At 31.4% G+C, this 22,598-nt stretch overlaps 1 protein-coding gene across 2 annotated transcripts in view; it reads left to right on the top strand.

Moving 5' to 3' along the window:
• The window catches only part of LOC127701075 (disabled homolog 2-like), a 33,874-nt gene extending 11,714 nt beyond the window's left edge, over nt 1–22,160 (top strand). The window contains exons 4-11 of one of the 2 annotated variants that reach the window (XM_052204882.1): nt 84–218; nt 1,774–1,903; nt 2,568–2,629; nt 8,641–8,724; nt 9,911–10,438; nt 13,742–14,062; nt 17,386–17,430; nt 20,184–22,160. In XM_052204882.1, the coding sequence (XP_052060842.1) occupies nt 84–218; nt 1,774–1,903; nt 2,568–2,629; nt 8,641–8,724; nt 9,911–10,438; nt 13,742–14,062; nt 17,386–17,430 (1,305 nt within the window). In that variant the 3' untranslated portion in view covers nt 20,184–22,160. Of the gene's footprint in view, nt 1–83; nt 219–1,773; nt 1,904–2,567; nt 2,630–8,640; nt 8,725–9,910; nt 10,439–13,741; nt 14,930–17,385; nt 17,431–20,183 lie in introns of both variants that reach the window. The other variant, XM_052204873.1, reaches the window with a different exon arrangement.
• Nucleotides 22,161–22,598: the final 438 nt, after the last annotated feature.

The raw sequence follows: 22,598 nt of genomic DNA, 5'->3' as shown, positions 1-22,598 counted from the left end.
TAGTGCTTCCATGTGTCTATTTGCATTGTAATTTTGGATGATATTTTATATCTTTGTTAAGGAATTTATTGTTTATTTTATAGGTAGTAGAGCATTCACATCCAGTACACAAAGTATCTTTTATATCAAGAGATATGAGTGATTCCAGGGCTTTTGGTTATATCTTCAGTACAGAGGAGAAAAAACATATATTTTATGGCATCAAAACAGAAAAAGCAGTATGTAAAATATACATAAGTACTTCATTCATTATCTTATTTACACAACTGGTCCATTTCCAATGCTCGACACCAATACCAAATAGACAGAGTTTGCCTAATCTGCCTTGAAAAACAGTTTTATTATCTTTATAAATTCTTGTTTTAAAATAGTAGGTTGAACTGAAAGGCCATACTCGTTAAAGACACCGTACATATGACAGAAAATCCCACATTAGAACCAAAATCTGTCTGCTGGCATCAATTATGAATAAAGAGGAAATTTATTCTTTATCTATTCAGAAAAGGCTGAGTTTTTTTGTGTGTAGGTTGATTTTATTGATTTTTTTCATGAAGTTGAGCTTCTTGATATTCACCTGAACTTTGAAGAATAACTATACAAATTAATTTTTCAAATACGGTATTATCTCCTTTTGCTAAAGTCCCACATAGTAAGTTATACACTGTGAATTGATGTAAATTCAAAAATCATTATAGAACTATACAACCATTACATAGTAGTAAGAGAGTATATATCATAGACTTAGGATAGGGAAATTGTAATGCTTTGAAACCAGATTTTTATTTTGGCTAATACCACTAACGAACATGATATATTTCAGAATTCATATGATATAGCAAACCTATAAGCAGTTAGTGCATATATTCTAGCAAGTCAAAACACTTTGGATTCATTGTTATTTAAGAGATACTGATCTTTGTGCTATTTTTAGAGATGGAATATAAAGTTATCAGATAATAAAGAGATGTACAATTAAATCATTATAAGCTTATTTTATATCTGAAGCATTTTTTATTGTTGAAGGCCGTATGGTTGTCTATAATTGCTTACATCCACTTCATTTGAACTTTGGTGGATAGTTGTCTCACTAGCAATCATACCACATCCTTATTTTTATTTATAATAAATCTTTAAAAAAATTGTAATAAAGCAGACAGAAATAGCAAACATTATTAGTTACATAGTGTGCTAGTAACCTAATACGATATACATGGGGTCAGTAAATTCCATATGGGGTGCGAGCGAAGCTCGAATCCCCATATGGAATTTACTGACCCCATATATATCGTATTAGGTCACTAGCACACTATGTAACGAATTTATCTTACCGACTATCTTAACATGTGGTATTTAGACTAGTGGCCTATCAAAGTGATCAAGTCTTCATTGCCGTTAGTATTAAGAACTTCTTCCATTGGTCTATACAAAAACAAATGCCAACAATAACAACTGTGTTTTATGAATTTATTTCAATCGTTCATCATCAATTTCTTCGTCTGTTGAAACCTTTAAGATTTGTCCTCAACACCATGTTATTTTTATAAAGGGACGTAACACCACTACTAACCGTATATTGAAACAAGCCCCGCCTACTAACCTAACATGGAATATACAAGGTATCCACGTGGTTGCTTTTAACCAATCATATTCCTAGAAATGTATAGGAGGTAAGATAATAATGCATATTCAGTTACATATTTGATGAAAACAATTTAAATCAATCATCACATACAATCAATTAATAAAAAATATTTTTCATTATATTTTGCATAGTCTGAAGCTGTTGTCTTGACACTGAGAGATTTATTTCAAGTAATATTTGAAAGAAAAAAGAAAGAAATGGAGGTAGCTAAGAAGCAGCAAGAATCCCCAGAGAATAAAGAAGAGAAACAAGATCCAAATGGTAAGATATCTTTAATGGGATATTTTGCTTCGAGAAGAAAAAAATAATAAAGAAGAAGAACCCACCAGGTACATACATGTATAGGTAATGTAAGTTGAGATTGAGGACCTGAAATATGAAGCGTCTTAAGATTGTTACACACAGGAATCTATATCATAAATGATCACATGATTGATGTAAAGACCAGGATGAAAGTACAGTAATAACTCCAAGAGTTTAATAAACTTTGCACTATTCTGAAAAGTTCAGACACAGGATAAAAAAATTTGAATGGACTATCACATAAAGATATGAACAAAATTTATTTTAATCTGCTGATGTTGAAAATTAAGAAAACTAATGATCATGTCTGATATTTGGATGCTGTAAGAGAGCCAGCTAATAATTTCATTTGCAATACAGTTATAAGAAAAACCTTCATGAACAATTCATGAGGAATGTGTAGTTTGTCCTAAGACAATGATATAGGCCAAACCCTCTGGTCCTTATTTTCCAGTGACAACCTATTTTTTCTACCATTTGTCCTCTTATACCTTATATACTATCAAAGTGGTTTCTGGTCAAAATATTTGATGCATAACCTAGAAAACTTCCTGGAGTGACAAAATATTGAGGAAAAGTTGAAAATATGAGAAGCATCCTTAAATAAGATTTTCTCTTACAGTCATCAAATTAGATGGAGAATTAAATACAGAATCAAATACAGATGAAGAACCTGTCTATTCAGTAAGTCATTTATATTTTACTCAGAGCCTTATGATCTATGATGAATGGAAAGGATAAACCAATCTAATTCAATTTTTAAAAATATGATTTCTACGAGAACCCGTGATAAAATTCATAGTTATGTGTGGTACAAAAAAGATGAAAAGATGAAAAGATGGACGAATTTAGAATATCCAGTTGCCAGATGTACCGTCAAAGGCTAGAAAACTGAAAAAGAAAAGCAAGTGTTGATTTCAAATAATTCAAGGAAATATTTTGTTTTCAATATCTTTGATAGTCGATGGATCCCATCATAACAAAAAAAGAGGTTTTTGCAACTTGGACTGACCAAAAGGTTTAACATCTGCTGCATTGCAGTACAATTTAATTGTTAAATATTGCTTTCTCTTGGGCTTTTGGTCATAAAAATTTACTCAGTACTCAATGTACGAAATTTATGCTTGAAAAACCAAATCCAGTATTTTTATTGGTTGATTTCTGAGTCTTGTGTACAATAATTGTGCTCAAAATTTTTATGACAGCAGTGTTGAATAATGGGGATTAATTGGGTCCTTATCACACCTTGTTTCTTCTGAAATTTTGTTCCAAATAAAAAGAAAAAGCGTTTGACTTTTTGCTTTGTATGGGTGCTGAATTATTTATATAACAAAAAAGTATGAGATGGGTCTTAAAGAAAAAATCCTAACCCATGGTTATATATTAATGTCCCTCAAATTATATACTAAAAAGTGTTTTCATGTTCTTAAAATTATCTTTTTATGCCCCACCTACGATAGTAGAGGGGCATTATGTTTTTCATTCTGTGCGTCCGTTCATTGGTTTGTCTGTCCGTTTGTCCGTCTGTCCCGCTTCAGTTTAAAGTTTTTGTCAAGGTATTTTTTTATGAAGTTGAAGTCCAATCAACTTGAAACTTAGTACACATGTTCCCTATGATATGGTCTTTCTAATTTTAATGCCAAATTAGAGTTTTGACCCCAATTTCATGGTCCACTGAACATAGAAAATGATAGTGCGAGTGGGGCATCCATGTACTATAGACACATTCTTGTTTTATTTCTTTTCCTGTACTTGTGCAAAAAATTGATGTCTTTCAGATTGAAAGTGAGTCTAACACTTTTTCAAGTTTAAGTATTTATGTTTTTGTCAATTAAGCCCATTGCAAGGGAAAGTTAGGGGTTGGATAAAAGCAGGTGCAGAAAAGTCCTTTTCAGCGTCTTCTTTAAAAGAGGGATAAACTCTTATTTAAAGTATGTGGGCAATCAAGTAGGTATCTATAAGTTTGACTTTGTTCATATAATATGTATTATAATACTATTCTATATTTGATCTAATTTAAATGTTTTATAGTTGTTATTAGATGTTGTTATGTGTTCTAACAAGTATTTGTGAAAAAATGTAAATGACATGAGTAAAGGGAGATAACCTTGTTTGTGCTTTCTGTCATTGAGTTTGTTGCAAGATTATCTCCCTTCTATAGTGTTTGTTTAGTATTTGAAATTACAGTATACAACAAGTGTACAATTACTTTCTTGTTAGACCACAAATCGATTTGTAAAAAGTTATAGAAACAGTATTCAAACTAATTACATGACTTATGCAAACAGCTTTGGCCTTTCAGATTGCTAATGGGATAAACAGTTTTTCAAGTTGCAGTATAAAGTCATCTCTTCACACTGATCAATTGGTGAAAAAAATTTAGTTCATTTAATTATCCCTCTAATACCAATGTCTGACTATCTTTTTCTTAAGAAGAATACTAGTGCTAAAAGAAATTAGTATGAACTTAAAATTTTTCTACTGTTGATCAGTTTTTAGGAATTTACCCAGATTTGGAACTTGAAATAGTGTAAATATTGGGCTGATTTTATAGTTTATAAGTTTATACAGTGGATTCATTTATTCCTGTGGCTACCATTTTTTGTAGATTGAGGAAAAATATTTGTTTTTGTAGATACTTGATATCCTGGTTTCAATGTCCATTGGGGTGTGCCCTTGGTGGCTGAGTGGTGGCCGAGTGATCTAAGTGGTCGAAACTACTGTATCACTAGCCTGTCAACACTGAGGTTGTGAGTTCGAATCCCTCATAGGGCAGGTGCACACTACTCCAATCTTAATTGACTAGGATTGTCAGTTTTCCTACCGATGGTCGGTGGTTCTCTCTGGGCACTCCAGCTTCTTCCACCAATATAAAACTGACCGCCACGAAAAAGCACAATAGTGCTGAAAGTGGTCTTAAACACCAATCAATCAATCAACTAATGTCCATTAGTTTTTAGGGGACAAAAAAGATCAAACTCAAGCTGAAAAAAACTATTTAATAGAATTATCTTTCTTATGATACCACCATTTTTTCTATAAAATTGATAGTGGAAAATACACTGTTTTAGAATCTAATGCATTCTGGGAAATATTTTCAAAAGAGTACACCAAAAAGGTTATGATTGGCTAACTACATCTTAAATAATGGAAATTATGTAACTAATAATGGTATCATCCATTTTTATTGAAATTTTTTTGCTAATTTAAAGGGTTAAATAATCCTGTAAATTAGCCTGCTCATTTGAACTATAATGAAAAACTTTATAGGGAAAGACCAAAGAAATGACCAGACCAACCATTGAGTGGACGACACACAATATCTCCCATTTGATATAGGTGAAAAAAAGCATCATTCTATATATTCCCTCCACAACTCTGTTGGGCAAGGGAATAAAATAAAACCTGCTATGCTCTATAATTAAAAAATAAATGACATACTAATTACTTACCATTATTAACCTTGTGATATTAACCCTTGGCCCATGGAGACAATAAGAGCTACATGAATTAGGAGCTAGCTTCTTTTTCCATTCTGTTATTTGATCAACAAATTAACAAAAAATTAAAACTGATTTTTGTTGTTACATATTCAAAAGTAATGATTTTTGTTGTTGGTGCCGTTCATAAGTGTACCTTTGTTATGATTTAGCTTCTTTCTCCGTCATATTGTTTAATAAAAAGAACTTAATAGAATAATGTTTCAATTTGTAAAAGCAAATTGTTGTCGTTGCAGTTCTTTCATAACGAACATCAAAGGATTTGGAAAAATTAACACATAAATATTTTGTAAAGTAATGAATAATTTGCAAGTTCAATCACCATTAAACGAAGGCATTAGTTTTAATAAACAACTACACAAAGCAGATTCCTACTAGATAAGATAATATTAAAGCCAGTAAGTATCCACCTGTATCCAACTGTAGAAATTGTAATTGTTTGATTTCAAAGGCTATATACTGGAATTATATGGCATTGATTTTACTGTAGAAAATTTGTAAAAGCAAATTGTTGTCGTTGCAGTTCTTTCATAACGAACATCAAAGGATTTGGAAAAATTAACACATAAATATTTTGTAAAGTGGTGAATAATTTGCAAGTTCAATCACCATTAAACGAAGGCATTAGTTTTAATAAACAACTACACAAAGCAGATTCCTACTAGATAAGATAATATTAAAGCCAGTAAGTATCCACCTGTATCCAACTGTAGAAATTGTAATTGTTTGATTTCAAAGGCTATATACTGGAATTATATGGCATTGATTTTACTGTAGAAAATTTGTAAAAGCAAATTGTTGTCGTTGCAGTTCTTTCATAACGAACATCAAAGGATTTGGAAAAATTAACACATAAATATTTTGTAAAGTAATGAATAATTTGGAAGTTCAATCACCATTAAACGAAGGCATTAGTTTTAATAAACAACTACACAAAGCAGATTCCTACTAGATAAGATAATATTAAAGCCAGTAAGTATCCACCTGTATCCAACTGTAGAAATTGTAATTGTTTGATTTCAAAGGCTATATACTGGAATTATATGGCATTGATTTTACTGTTGAAAATTTGTTTAGAAGTTTTGAGAAGTTTGAATATTTGTTTTCAGATTTTGCTTCCGAATCAAATGAAACACACATTCTGTATATTTCTGTGCTAATCCAAAAAGCTATGTCTTAGATTACTTTTTAGCTAATCATGTTTTTAATAATAAATCCCAAATTTATTTTGCATATGGCCAATAAATGCATACTTGAGCTCATGATACTTATATATATCAAAAATTGAAACCGACAGTTATCTAAATTGTAATGGTATGAAATAGAAAACTGTTAGTAAAACTATGATAGTATAACAATGTTAAAGGGAGATAACTCATGTGTTTCCAACAACAGGGGAGACAATTTGTGTTCAATTTAAAAGACACATTAGAGTACTAAGAATTCTCTTTCAAACCTATTCCATTTCCAGAATAGTTTTATGACATGTATGTTATGTCATTCACAATTTATTTTTACTTACAGATTATATCATAGTTTAATTTTTTATGTCTGTTGTCTAAATAATGTTACATGTATAAAATATTGAATATTTTTATTAGTATTATACTGTTATCCCAATAGGAACTGTATATATATAATGGATATGATGAAATATCAGAACCCATCTATGAAGTAAGTTACGATGTTGTGGTGATTTTGGTTGTTGTTAGAAATCATTGTTAGTTTAATGTGGACGATCTTATGATGAAATAGGATGCAATTTCTGTACAGCTTTCTGACTCTGCACATTCTAGTTAGTTACCTGTTGTTATCTATATTTGCAGTTTTTGTTGTTATTACTTCTTCACACTGTTAAACACTTATTTTGTTTTTGTTGTGTTCCTATACCAAATAGATGTATTGAAAATGAGGCAGATGTTCTGAAATCTCAAAGTATTGTCCTTACAATTTAAGGATACAATTTTTGAAAACATTTTACCGCCAGCATTATGAGTATACATTTTTAGTTCACCTGGCCCAAAGGCATCGTTGTTGCGTCCATAAACTTTTACAAAAATCTTCTCCTCTGAAACTACTTGGCCAATTAGAACCAAACTTGGCCACAATCATCATTAGGGTATCTAGTTTAAAAAATGTGTCTGATGACCCCACCTGCCAACCAACATGGCCGACATGGCTAAAAATAGAACATAGGGGTAAAATGCAGTGTTTGGCTATTATCTGGAAAACTGTTAAAGATAGAGAAAATCTGACATGGGCAAAAATGTTCATTATCTTGAAAATTATAATACAGTAGAAAGAAAGAAACTTTAAATAACAAAAAATGATCAGGAAGACAAGATCTACATATAAGTCAACATGATCGAAATTGTTAGTCGACACCTCATTGAAGTTATTGCCCTTTAATGACGATTTTTCCCAATTTTTGGCATTTTTGCTTATTGTCTTGAAAACTATAATAGATAGATGGAAATTTTGAATAGCAAAAATGATCAGCAAGACAATTTCTACAAATAAGTCATTAAGACTGAAGTTTTTGGTTGACTCCTTATTGAAGTTATTGCCCTTTAGTGAAGATTTTTCCCAATTTTTCATTTTTGCCTATTATCTTGAAAACTATAATAGATAGATATAAATTTTAAAAAGCAAATTGTCTGTTAACTCTTAATACTGTTATTCCCCTTTAATGATGATTTTTACAAAAAATGTGGCAATTGTTGAAGATACAGGTGAGCGATACACAGGCTCTAAAGAGGCTCTAGTTATAAGTGAAAAGTAGTACTGTTAATTTTAGAAAACTATGCAATTCCTGATATGATTTTGCATATTGTTTTGTTTTTTTTAGAATTTTGAAAAATATTTGAAAAGGGTTTCAACAGATACTTTTCTTAAAATTTACGTCAAATAAGCCTAGTGATCAGGTGGGTTTTGTAATTTTGTACCTGTCATCGATATTAAACTCAGGTTTTGTAAAAAAAATATTAAACACAAAAGCAATTCTCTTTTCCAAGGTATCATATTTATAATCTGTTTATTGCTGTTTTCCGAGGCTTATGACGTTATACATTTTCCTTCTACTCTACCAAAAGAAAAACCAAAAACACTCAAGAAGTGTGATATGAAAAATGATCACTAAAAAAGATCAAAAGAGAATGTTTTTGAACTTTCATGTACTCATATTTTATTTTATAGGTACCTACAAACAATAGACTTGTAAAAGAGAGAGCTGGAAGTTCTTTGGTCGATTTAGAAAGTGAACTTGAGACTATTGGTCAGGTAACTATAGATATTCATTTGGAAAAGGAAAAATATTAGGTGTGGGATAAACTACAGAAAACTATTATAAGAAAGTAACCCTCTGTCACAACGATGGTGAAACATGAGGTTTTCATAGAAACATTTAAACATGTACCGGATTGTCTTTAAAAAATGATTAATAGCAAAATAATAATTTGACAAAATAATGTTCCCTTTTCACATTTAAGTATAATAACTTGGTTAAAAACTGTTAATTAAGAGGTATTTCTTCCAGAATCGTCTATGTTTGTAACTCTTTGGTAGTTAAATCTTGTTTGAACATTTGAAAAACATTAAGTTCCGATGATTCTGATTCATTTGTTGATTTTTTGTTTTGTAGAGGAATATTTCACCGCTGTATGATACTCAAATTAAATGCATCGTGTAGTTTTTGGTTTCCAGCTCCTTCAGTATGTGGTTTGAACAAATCACCATCAATATACAGTTTGTCTTTTATCAGGAGTACTTTCCTTTTTTCCCTTCTGGCCTGTTTAGCTACTGGGTATAAAGTTTTTTTTTGTTCAATTTCTTTTGGAAATTGCTCTTGAACTCTAAAACTTATCCTTTTTAATTTGAATCCGTTTTTCAGCATAATTTCTTTATCCTTAATTGATACAAATTTTGCTAAAATCAGATGATTACCTTTGAGACTTCTTTTCCCTGAATCGATGAACTGTTTGATAAAAGAATTAAGTGTATCTTCTGTGTTTTATCAAAAATCATCCTTCAGCACCAGAAACTCCAAATGAAATGACAAAAAAAACAGGTTCATAAAAAAAAAAAAGTAATTGAAATGAATATATGGTTTAACATGTTTTGTAGAAACACAAAAACTTTGGAAAATTCTGTCTTCAATTTTACGGCTCTTTATCAAAATGCAAAGAATAAAAGGAAAAGAAAGATTAGAAAATGTTTGTTTATCTTTTTGGAAGTGTGAAATCTGTTTATAGAAAATGAAAAGTAATACTTGGAAACTTCTGTCAGTTATAACACAAAGGTTATCAGAAAGAGGATTAGAAATGACAATTGTATTTTTGTAATGCTGTGTGAGTTTTGATAATACCTATTTGTTGGACAACAAAGCTGAAGCAAGGGAGGTAATTAAAACCCTTATTCCTACACAAAGGACCATATTGTTTGAATAAGACATACTTTTGTTTTGCAGGGTATAGAGCAAATGAACAAGCTAGAAACATTTTTTGAAAATGAAAATCCACCAACATCATCTCCATCAAATGATCCATGGGGTTCTCCCACATCCACATCCACAGCTGGTGGGGTACCCACATCAACATCCTCTGACCTTCAAGATATCGACTTGTTTGGTACAAAACCAGCTTCTCCAGTTGATAAAAATGCTATATTAGGACTTTTTGGTAATCAACCTACAATGCCACCTAATAATCCAGGAATGCTGCATGCTGGTTTTGCAGCTCAGCCAGGGTTTGGTGCTCAACCTCAGCAAGGATTTGGTGCTCAACCTCAGCAAGGATTTGGTGCACAAACTCAGGCAGGGTTTGGTGCTCAACCAGGAGCACCACTAACAGTTCAGACTGGATTTGGACAACAAGGGTTTGGAGTACCAACATCTCAGCCAGGCTTTGGAGCACCACCAGCTCAACCAGGTTTTGGTGCACCGACAGCCCAGCCAGGCTTCGGAGCACCTGCAGCTAATCCATTTGGACAACCTATGGTAATAAATCCTTATGCCAATATATTGAGATAATTAATAAAAGTAGTAATGTATGATATATAGATTCCACCACTGCATCAAGTGTGTTACAATATTTCTCAACTCGAGACAGTATTATTTTTATATTTAAAGCAAGAGGCTTGCCAAGCTTTTTAAATAATAAAAATGTAACTGTTGAGAGTGGAGAAATATCGTAATACACTAGATATAGTGGTAGAATCTGTTTCCCTAATGATTTTTAGATGATATCTAAACGAAGTTTATCCTTCCTTTTCAAAGATTTGCAGAAAGTTGTGTTCTTTTTATGACGTCTTCAGGCATGGTTGTCTTTTTTCATGACGTCACAATAGAAAATTCAGAAGAAACCAAGAAAATTTTACGTCATAATTGAATTTCAACCAATTATTTGCTGAGATAAAAGTTTTCCCTAGAGATGAGAAATATTTTTATGCCCCCGCTGTGGCAGAGGGGGCATTAAGTTTTACTCTTGTCTGTCTGTAAGTATGTGCGTACGTCCCAAAATTGGTTTCCGTTCTCTAACTTTAGTTTGCCTCAACCAAATGTTATGAAACTTATACACAATGCTTATTACCACAAAACACAGATCAAGTTTGAATTTTGGTGGCGTCACTTTTACCGTTCTAGAGTTATGCCCCTTTACAAATGGAAAACTGCTGAATTTATAGTTTCCGTTCTCTATCTTTAGTTTGCCTCAACCAAATGTTATGAAACTTATACACATTGCTTATTACCACAAAAACACAGATCAAATTTGAGTTTTGGTGGCATCACTTTTACCGTTCTAGAGTTATGCCCCTTTACAAATGGAAAAGTTGCTGAATTTTTTGTTTCCGTTCACTAATTTTAGTTTGCCTCTACCAAATATTATGAAACTTATACACAATGCTTATTACCACAAAACACAGATCCAGTTTGAATTTTGGTGGCGTCACTGTAACCATTCTAGAGTTATGCCCCTTTAGAAATGGCAAAATTTTTATTTTCTTCTAAATATCAGGTAATTTTAAAATTGGAGTTATCTTCGTTTGTCAATGATTATAGTTGAATCAACTACAATCAATGCTTTATACAATGCAATGTTTAATTTTGACTTCCACTGATAAAACACAGATCAAGTTGAATTTGGGTAGTGTTACTTTAATAATCATTATTGAGTTATGCCCCTTTATAAATCGAAAGATTTCAAAATTTTTAGTTTCCATTCTGTAACTTAAGTTTGCCCCAACCTAACATTATGAAACCTATACACAATATTCATTACCACAAAACTAAGATCAAGTACAAATTTTTTGTTTCCCTTTTCTATCTTTAGTTTGCCTCAACCAAATGTTATGAAACTTATACACAATGCTTATTACTACATAATACAGATTAATTACGAAATTTGGTGGCAACACTTTTACCATTCTTGAGTTATGTCCCTTTATAAACATAAAAATTGCTGAATTTTTCGTTTCCATTCTCTAACTTTAGTTTGTCTCAACCAAATGTTATAAAACTTATACAAAACCGTTCTAGAGTTATGCGTGTTTATAAATAGAAAAATTGCTGAATTTTTAGTTTCTGTTCTCTACTTAAGTTAGCCTCAACCAAATGTTATGAGACTTACACACCATGCTTATTACCACAAACTCAGATCAAGTTCATATTTGGGTAGCGTCACTTTTACCGTTCTTCAGTTATGTCCCTTTATAACTATATGATATGCAAGCGGGGGCATCATCTGTGTCCACATGTGGACACTATCCACATTTATTTTTTAAACCGATCGAGAAATGTGAAAAAAGCATGAAAATTAGAGAAATGAAATTTCCACGATAATGCCATGAAGGAGTAAGGTCAATTTCTCCTGAATTTATTTCACACCACGTTCAAAAGTCTTTTAATCTTAAATTAAATTCATAGCATCACAGCCAAATATTTGTTCTTTAAGATTATAACAATATTTTGGCTTATTTCTTAACAGGTCATCAAATTATAAATTCCTGAGGATTGCCCCAAACCTCAATTTTAATTATTTTACCTAGGTGTAAAATACCATTTCTTAAAATAGTTGAGAAGATGTACTGGTAAGTCAATGAACATGCTATCTCAAATAAATTTAATGCAGTACACAAGTAAAAAAGTCCTGACGATGAGAAATTCCAAAAAAAAACTAAAAAATACATCAAAAAACTGTTCAGCTTTGAGTCTTTAGTATAAGAAACGCAGGCCTGGTTTACAAATTTATAAATCTGGTATGTTTGATGACTTTTTTTAACTTATCTATATGTACTTGAGCAAAACACTAATTGAAATATAGATTTTATAATCCTACATTAATAGATTAAATTTTAAAGATCTGACAGAGATTAAAGAAAACTACTAATTGATATATCTTATGGAATACCTCAGGTATGCAAACTAATAAATTTTCAGATATTCAAATGCTTTAATCTTTTCAAAATACATATCCTTATATAATATTGAGAATGGAAATGGGGAATGTGTCAATGAGACAACAACCCAACCAAAGAGTAGAAAACAGCCGAAGGCCACATATAACATTTTTAACGTATTATATAAACAATTTCAAAGGAGTAATTTTCTGTGATTAAGTCTCTATGGCAAGTTAAATCTTGGCACTATTCTGTTTTGTCATTTGACCATGGCATCATCAACGTTCTACACGATTAATAGTCATGATAGATTTGATAAAAAAATTTCTTTCCATCAAACCTATAGATATGAATTTAATTCAAAATATCAATGTATAAAAATTTTATTGTGATGTGGAGTTTTGAGATATTTAAGGGTAATGATATAATGTAGAATTTTGGGTTATGATAGAAAACATTTTTCATAGGTGATCTTCTAAAGACCAATAATAAAAGAATCTTGATCATGCATTAATATGGGTATAAATGACCAAAAAACGAAAGATTTTTATCATAAAGAATTGTGAACACTATATTGACCAAATATAAGATATTTTTTTATAAATATGAAATAAAAAAGTTTAATTTACAGTCAAAAAGTTTTAAATTATTAAATAAAGCTTGCTTTAATGTCTAAAAGGGGAAAACTTGATATAGTTAAATTAGCTAAATATGCAGACAAATAAGTAGCAGGGAATTTTAATTTAGTTGAATTAAATAGTTTTGCAGTGAGACTGAAAATTGCAAAACAGTTGAAAGCATATGCACAAAATGCTGACAGTTTATAAAGATTTTAGCATCTGTTTCAAACATAAAACATAAAAAAACAGTTTGTCATTTGATTATGTAATTTTTTCTTCTTTAGGGAGGTTTTCCACCTGCTGTACCACAGAGACCTGGCTTTGGAGGTCCAGCACCTAATCAACCTAATCCATGGGGAGCTGCAAATTCGGGAATGCCAGCACCTACCAATGATCCATTTGGGGAACCAGTTTTAGCACCTACAAAGATGCAAGGTGAAGGAGGACGAGACTCTCCTAAACCTCCAGCAGATGCTTTTGGAGATCTTTGCCAAATCAAAACCAAGAGTACAGACAAGACTCCAAAAGAGCTGTTTGCCCAACAGACTGCTGCTACTAAAAAACCAATTAACGAATTAGCAAAAGCTAATCAACCACAAGTACAGGCAAGTTCAGAAGATCCCTTTGGCACATTTGATTCCTTTTCTCTACCAGATGCTGCAAACTTCAAGACAACTCAAGCAAGTCAAGATCCTTTTGATACTTCCTTTATAAACAATCCTCTCAAAGCAATGCCACATGCTGTACTTCCTGCTTGCAACAACAATGCCAATATTCAAAATAAACCAGATCATCTGCAGGTGTCGTCTGCAAACAATGGAGATAGTGACAGTGACAATTTTGATATGCCTTCTCCAGAAGGGCCTCCACCGCCACTGCCACCAGAGAGGAAAATTGATAAAATTGCTGCAATACCCCCTGCACCCCCACCACGCCCCTTATCAGGCACATCCCACCAACAGCACTCCTGTGATAAACCTGTACCAGCATTACCACCTAGAAATATGTCATCGGAATCTCAAAAGACAAGTATAATACCCGTTCCTCGACCCAGACCTCAGACCAGAAATCTGAGTGAAAAATCTCTTAGAGAATCTCAGTCTAGTCAAAGTAACTTTGGTGCAAATACTCAAAAGAAAGTTGAAGAAAATAATAATTTAAATGCTTCATCTCCAGATGGTGATAAATTGAGTATGAATTCTACAAATTCATCCAGTTCAAGTAGTCATTTCGTGATTGAAGACCCGTTTCAGAGCAATGATCCCTTTGCAGACTGTGATCCTTTTAATTCATCTGATGGATTTTCTAAAATTTTTGACAATAATTCCAATGATCCATTTTCTTCGCCATTTAGTATTCAAACAAAAGGACAGAAAAGTGAGCATTTAGATTCATCCAAGGATCCATTTGCTGCCTTTGATTTTAAGAGTAATGGTGTTCAAAAAAATATTAAAGATTCTAACAAACCAAAAGTAAGTATACTTAGAATACAAACATCGGAATTTGTAGTGTACTTACTAATATTTAACAATTGTAGATTTGATATAATTGATTTATCCTTAAGAGTAAGAAAGGTCCAAAACCATCAATTTTGTTAATTTGTTTTCAGGGCTTTTTAAAATTTGTCATCAAGGGATAGATGATGAAAAAGTTATGCCAATGAACTATGCATAATTGCTTTTTCTTGATTTTTCCTTATTCCCCATGTCAACTTACCTTAAGGTATGGCCTTCCTATTTAATTAAGTTTAATGTTACTTAAAACATTTTATGAATTGTTTTTTATTCTTTTTTAGAAACATAGATACGTGTAAACACTTGAATAATGATTACAGTTAAATGTGTAAAAGAGATAACAATTCAGACTATTAAATAAAAAATTGTGTCTTATTAAAAAAATCTATTAATTATTCTTACATATATTAAACTACAATTGAAAGAGGAGAAAAGAAAATAGGTATTGGTGATGTTATTCTTGTGTATACTTTGAGTAGAATGTCACATATAAAAATGATTTGCATGAATTTCCTATTGTTAACACAAAATGCTTTCCCATCCCAATTGCCCATTTGTTATATACAATGTATGCAACTGACCAAATGTATATTCATTCCATATCCTCCACCATATATTATTTAAGTACAGTATTGTTATGCCCTGCCTACGGTAGTAAGGGGTCATTAAATTTTCCAAGTCTGAGTGTGTGTCAGTCCCATATCAGTTTAAAGTTATTGTTTAAGGTAGGTTAAAGTTTAGGTTTAAGTTTTATTTAAATTTTTGTTTTAGGGAACTAGCAGTCATTTCAACTTGAAACTTAGAACACATATGTTCCTTATTAAGTGAACTTTTAAAAATATATGCAAAATTAGATTTTTGACCCAGATTTGCTTATCACTGTACAAGGACATGTGATAGTGCTAAGGCGGTCATTGTGTCCAATGGTCACATTTTCCTGTTTTAATATGTGTTCAGTTTCTTTTCAGTATTAAAATAAGTTGTTGTACAAAGCAAATACTTTATTATAGCATTTTTATCTACTTTGGGGACTAACATCAACTAATGGAAAACCATTGGAAAATGAGTTAAGAAAAAAAAGTTTCCGAAATTTGACATTTGGCTCTGAAGTACGATCTTTTATAAAATGTTTTTATTGTGATTATACATTCTCATTGCACAATGTTCTGTTCTGTACAGGTATGATCCTCCCTTATATATCAGAGCTCTCCCACTTTGGATATAGGTTTAACACAACATATATTTACAAGGATATTTACATAGTGTGAAGGGGTGCTAAAATTTAATAGTTTTATATACTATGTTAATTTTATTATGCTTTGTAAGACTGAAAACTTTTTTAAAAGCCATGGCTTAAAAAAAAACCAATAGAACATCTAAATAAATAATTAACATTTATGTCATACACATTAAAGAACTTCTCAAGTTCACTTTATTGATCAGCAAAAGAGTTAAAAGAATTAATGGGAATATTGTGTTGCTATATTATATAAATGTAAAGTACTTCCCTTTGGATCAATACATTCTATGTTAAGGGAACTAAAAAGTGTTCATATACCAAAGGGGTTGGTACTTATGACTTACCAGGTTTGTATATCTTTTGTATTGTAAATTGCTTACATTACTAAAAAAGGGGGGATAAGATAACAAGGGGCAATAAAACATGATGACAGAAGCTTGCGCAAAAGAAAAATGACAAACAAAAAACACTCCACAGAAAATTAAAGCAAACCCCACAGAATCGAAGGTGAACTCAGACGCTCTGATAAGTAAGCAGATCCTTCTCCCATAGTGTCGCCTCTCATGTTGCTCATTTTCAACTAAAAATCTGGGGATCAATCAAATTGGGAGATGTCATAAATGATCAAAAGAGGATGTGATTCAAGTTAAGAAATATTCTGTCGACAAAGTTTAATGTCTAGTGCTGAAACAATAATGATACATTTGATTTTTGGATTCAAAAGTGTAAGACTGGATTATGTGTATTGTTAAACTTGTTCAATTTTACAAGACCAACAATTTTAGACATTTTATAGTTAACACATATTTTGGCACAAACTGTTGACAATAAAAGAGAGGCGAAAGATACCAAAGGGATATTCAAACTCATAAGTTGAAAACAAACTGGAAATGCCATGGCAAAAAACAAAAAAACCAATGAATAGACAAACAACAGTACACAAAACACAACAAAGAAAACTGAAGACTGAGCAACACGAACACCAACTAAACCAGGGGGATCTCAGTTGCTCCAGAACGGTAAGCAGATCCTGCTCCACATGCGGAACCCATCGTGAGAACATTACAATAACAGGAAGAAAATTAATAATTATAATAGAATATAGAACAACTGAGTCGAATTTATTATTTAATATTTATAATATATTTATTAACCAATTTATGCCTTTTTACAGCAGCCACCACCTGCCAATGACCCATTTGATACCTTCTTTAAATAAGTAAGTACATCATACCATTTAGGATAAAAGAAAGAACAAGTTTGAAAGAGGATAAACCAAAAATTAGAGATTTCGTCATAATCTAGAAACAAATTCTTATTTTTATGACCCACCAAGATAGTGTTCAGAAAATGGATTAATTCTTGTTTGTCGCTATGTTCATCCAAAATTGGTTTAGTTTTTGTCGAGCCTGTGACTTTTGTAGCAGAAAGCTCGACATAGGGATAGTGATCCGGCGGCGACGGCGGCGTTAGCTAACTTCTTAAAAGCTTTTATATTTTAGAAGGTGGAAGACCTGGATGCTTCATACTTTGTATATAGATGCCTCATGTTACGAAGTGTCCAATGTCATTGACCTCATTTTCATGGTTCAGTGACTACTTGAAAAAAAAGTTCAGATTTTTTGGAATGTTAAATTCTCTCTTATTATAAGTAATAGGATAACTATATTTGGTATGTACGTACCTTGCAAAGTCCTCATGCCCGTCAGATAGTTTTCACTTGACCTCGACCTCATTTCATGGATCAGTGAACAAGGTTAAGTTTTGGTGGTCAAGTCCATATCTAAGATACTATAAGCAATAGGTCTACTATATTTGGTGTATGTAATGATAGTAAGGTGTACATGTCCAACTGGCAGGTGTCATCTTACCTTGACCTCATTTTCATGGTTCAGTGGTCATAGTTAAGTTTTTGTGTTTTGGTCTGTTTTTTTAATACTGTATGCAATAGGTCAACTGTATTTGGTGTATGGAATGATTGTAAGGTGTACATGTCTAGCTGGCAGGTGTCAACTGACCTTGACTTCATTTTCATGGTTCAGTGGTCAAAGTTAAGTTTTTGGGTTTTTGTCTTTTTTTCTAATACTATATGCAATAGTTCAACTATATTTGGTGTTTGGAAATATTTTATGATCTATATGTCAGTCACGCAGGTTTTATTTGACCTTGACCTCATTTTCAAGGTTCATTGCTCAGTGTTTAGTTTTTATACGCCCGTTTACGGGACGTATTATGGTATACCGTTGACCGTCTGTCCGTCCTTCTGTCAGTCCGTCCGTCGTCAACATGTAGGACATTAATTCAAAAACACTTTAACCAATATGCATGAAACTTTGGTGAATTGTTTATATCTATTGACGTGAGCTCCCTTTCGTTTTTCATAAATTTGAGATTTACCATTTCCGAGTTTTGGGGTTTTATTCATTAAAAAAGGGGGGATTTTACAGTTTTCGGACAATAACTCAAAAACAATTTCACCAATTTGCATGAAACTTTTGTGAATTGTTCATATCTATTGACATGAGCTCCCTTTCGTTTTTTATAAATTTCAGGTTTACCGTTTACGAGTTTTGGGGTTTTATTCATTAAAAAAGGGGGGATTTTCCAGTTTTCAGACAATAACTCTAAAAAAATTTCACCAATTTGCATGAAACTTTTGTGAATTGTTCATATTTATTGACATGAGCTCCCTTTCCTTTTTTATAAATTTTGGATGTAACGTTTCCGAGTTTTGGGGTTTTATTCATTAAAAAAGGGGGGATTTTCCAGTTTTCAGACAATAACTCAAAAACAATTTCACCAATTTGCAAGAAACTTTGGTGAATTGTTTATTTCTATCGACATGAGCTACCTTTTGATTTTTATAAATTTCAGACTATACGTTTCCGATTTATGAGGTTTTATTCATTACAAAAGGGGGATTTTCGAGTTTTCGGACAATAACTCAAAAATTCAGCATTTTTTATGAAACTTTGGTAGATTGTTTATAACTATTTTTGTAAGCTCCCTTTTGATTTTTATAAATTTTCGATTTTATGTTTCCAAGTTATAAGATTTTATTTGTTTATAGCCTGACAACAGATTTACTAAGTATTGCGCAACAGCACAGTGTATTGCACAACAGCAAGAAATCTTTCATATAACCAATTTCAAGTTCTTTGAATACATTTATTCAGAAACCTGTAATATATCAAATATTTAGTTACAATCCAAATTCAGACCTGTATCAAGCTTGAATATTGTGTCCATTTTTGCCCCAACTGTTCAGGGTTGGACCTCTGCGGGCGTATCCAGCTGCGCTCAGCGAAGCAGTTTATTGTGTTTTGGTCTGTTTTTCTTAAACTATAAGCAATAGGTCAACTATATTTGTTGTATGGAAGAATTGTTAGCTGTACATGCCTGCCTAGCATGGTTCTTCTGACCTTGACCTCATTTTCATGGTTTATTGGTCAATGTTTTGTTTACTTGGTTAATGTTAAGTTTATGTGACAGTTGTAATAATGCTTTATGTTTAGGACTATTAACATAATATCAATGATTAGTAAAGAAGGCGAGACATTTCAGCGTGTGCACTCTTGTTAATTACATTTAACATTTACAGACAATCTGGGATTGAATTTTTCTGACGTGATAAATTTGTAAACCTTCATGGATTGTTATGAAGCTTGGGCAGATGCTTATCTTCAAGACCAAGAAAAAGCATCTATTTTTTTTTTTAATTTTGTATTTTACTGATAAATGGACTCACTTTTTATGTCAACATTACACTTAACACTGACAGCATTAATCGCAGGTGAAACAGGGTTCCGTGGAACCCCTTACAAATTTTTAATCATATTTGAATCTAGTTTATGAAATAATGTTGTTAAAAATGCAAATTGTTTGCCACATTTATTGTTTACTTGTTGGATCATTTCTACCCAGTGAAATAATGTTGCCTTGTCTTATCATGATTCATGTACTTTTTTCCAGAACATTAATTAAGATGTAGATACCAGTCGACAGTCAGCTTTAAAAGATATTGAAACTAGTGTTCAAAGAAATTGTATTAAACCATGCACTTTGTTTATTATATATGCAATATAATATTACATACAAAACCTCTTTGTTTATTATGAATTTAATTTTGAATATAAATTGTATATTACAATTGTTTATTCATTTATTTATATACATTATACTGAATGAAGTGAAAAAATATTTACAATATTACACAAGTGAATTGCATGGTCACTTTATTGTTGTCATAGATTATTTCCTCTTTTTTGCAGTTTGTAGAATTTTTCAGAAACGTTAACAAAAATCAAAATTAGAATATTTTGAGTTTACACCTCATGCATTGAATATAGTATTTTAAATTTTATTTAGTATATTGTAAAAATATCTTGGTGTTATATTTTAGTAGTCTTTTCAGGAATTACAAGAATAATTTTTACAGTATCTTGAATTGAAAACATTATGAGTCTGTTACTATGCATTTTAAAATAAAGGCAGTATTATAAATTTAAATGGTGCCTTAACAAATTTTTCAGTAAAAACATAAAAAGAATATTTTTTTATTGATTGTTTATTAGTTGTTCAAGTGTCTGGAGCAAACCACACCTAGGTTAAAGTTGAGAAAAAATGATAATAATTTTTTGATATGAAAACACAACTTTTTAGACATGGGGTTATTCAGAGCTTCATATTTTGTTTAGATTTCTGTTTGATGATGAAGACTGTACTTTGACTGCTAGATTTTGTTGGTTTTTGTATTGCTGGGTTGCTGTCTAATTAATGTTTACCCCACATCTCCTTACATTTATCTGTTTCCAAAATGAAGCTTTCTGTAGGGACCAATATACTTAAGTATTATTGTTTGTTAAATGTGCCTTTTCTGTTGCAGGTTTTGCTTTTTGATTGATTATATATTAGTATATTTAAAAAATACTCCTTTACATGGAATAGATTAAACTTTAAAATTGATATGTTGAGAGGTCAGGGTTATTTTTGCTAGGGTAGAATGCAAGTTTTGGGTAGTCACTGCCAAGGAGAAGGGATGTTTTATTTATTTGTTTATTTGTTTGTATGTTGTTTCTGAACCAAATGACACAAGGTTAAAGTTCAAAGATCAAATGAAAGCATTAGTACCTTAGTATCAATAATCTGTTTTTTTTTTTCTCTCAGAAAGGTTATAGTGCAATAAATACTATTTATTATGGAATTTATTCATTTTATTTATATATATGTATATGTATATTTATAAGCCAAGGAGTGAGCAGGTACTATATAGTGCTCATTGATGTACTTCCCCTCCCCCACTCCTCTGCTCATCCATGTTACTTTGTGACTTGAAATGCAATTTTTTAAAATTATAGTTATTAAGTGTTTTTTTGGAAACTGTACATTTAAAGTTTATGCATCAGAGAAATTTACTCAATTGAAGTCCTATGTCAACTTTTTTCAGAATTCAGAAGAAGGGAAAAAGGGTCAAATTTGGAAGAATAAAAAAAAAAAAAACGGGCAAATAATAAATAGGCCAAGGATGTTATTTTAAGTTTTATTGTTTTGAACCTTAATGGAAAGTGTATTTTATATTTTTTGTTAAACCAATACCTTCAAAATAGTACCATGTTTTAATTATAAATCCACTCATATTAATTTTTAGATGTCTAAAGATGTGACTATTATCAGGTGCAAAAATTAAAGTTCTATGTCACTTTCTACATTTTTCTTTCGCTCTAGTGTAAAAAAAAATTTATGTACTAGAAACTTTGATAGTCTTATGCTTTTGATTCAGGTCTTCAAACTATATATGACAGCTAGCACATGTGAAAATCATGAATTATGTTAAAAAATGCTTTTTCATGTTTTTAGTAAGTTATAGCAAAACAAATGTGCCTTAACTGTTATTGAAGCATTTCTGTGAATGTTTTATATTGAGCTACATCATTAAATATATACAATGTATTGTGTTCTCTTAAATTCATTTTTGTCTTTTTATATTTATCAATTCATGGTTGAAAAGACAACACATAAAAGTAGTTATGTGTAATTTTCTCAAGGGCCAGTAAAGTTTGATGTTAGTGTAATTTTCTAAAGGGCCATTGCTTAAGGTTTGACGTTAGTGTAATTTTCTAAAGGGTCATTGCTTAAGGTTTAACATTAGTGTAATTTTCTAAAGGGCCATTGCTTAAGGTTTAACATTAGTGTAATTTTCTAAAGGGTCATTGCTTAGGGTTTAGCATTAGTGTAATTTTCTAAAGGGTCATTGCTTAAGGTTTAACATTAGTGTAATTTTCTAAAGGGTCATTGCTTAGGGTTTAGCATTAGTGTAATTTTCTAAAGGGTCATTGCTTAGGGTTTAGCATTAGTGTAATTTTCTAAAGGGTCATTGCTTAGGGTTTA

The sequence above is a fragment of the Mytilus californianus genome, unplaced genomic scaffold, assembly GCF_021869535.1.
Source record: "Mytilus californianus isolate M0D057914Y unplaced genomic scaffold, xbMytCali1.0.p SCAF_1, whole genome shotgun sequence".
Taxonomy (NCBI): domain Eukaryota; kingdom Metazoa; phylum Mollusca; class Bivalvia; order Mytilida; family Mytilidae; genus Mytilus; species Mytilus californianus.
Note: the sequence above shows the minus strand (reverse complement) of the source record. Positions and strands in the feature narration are given on the sequence as shown.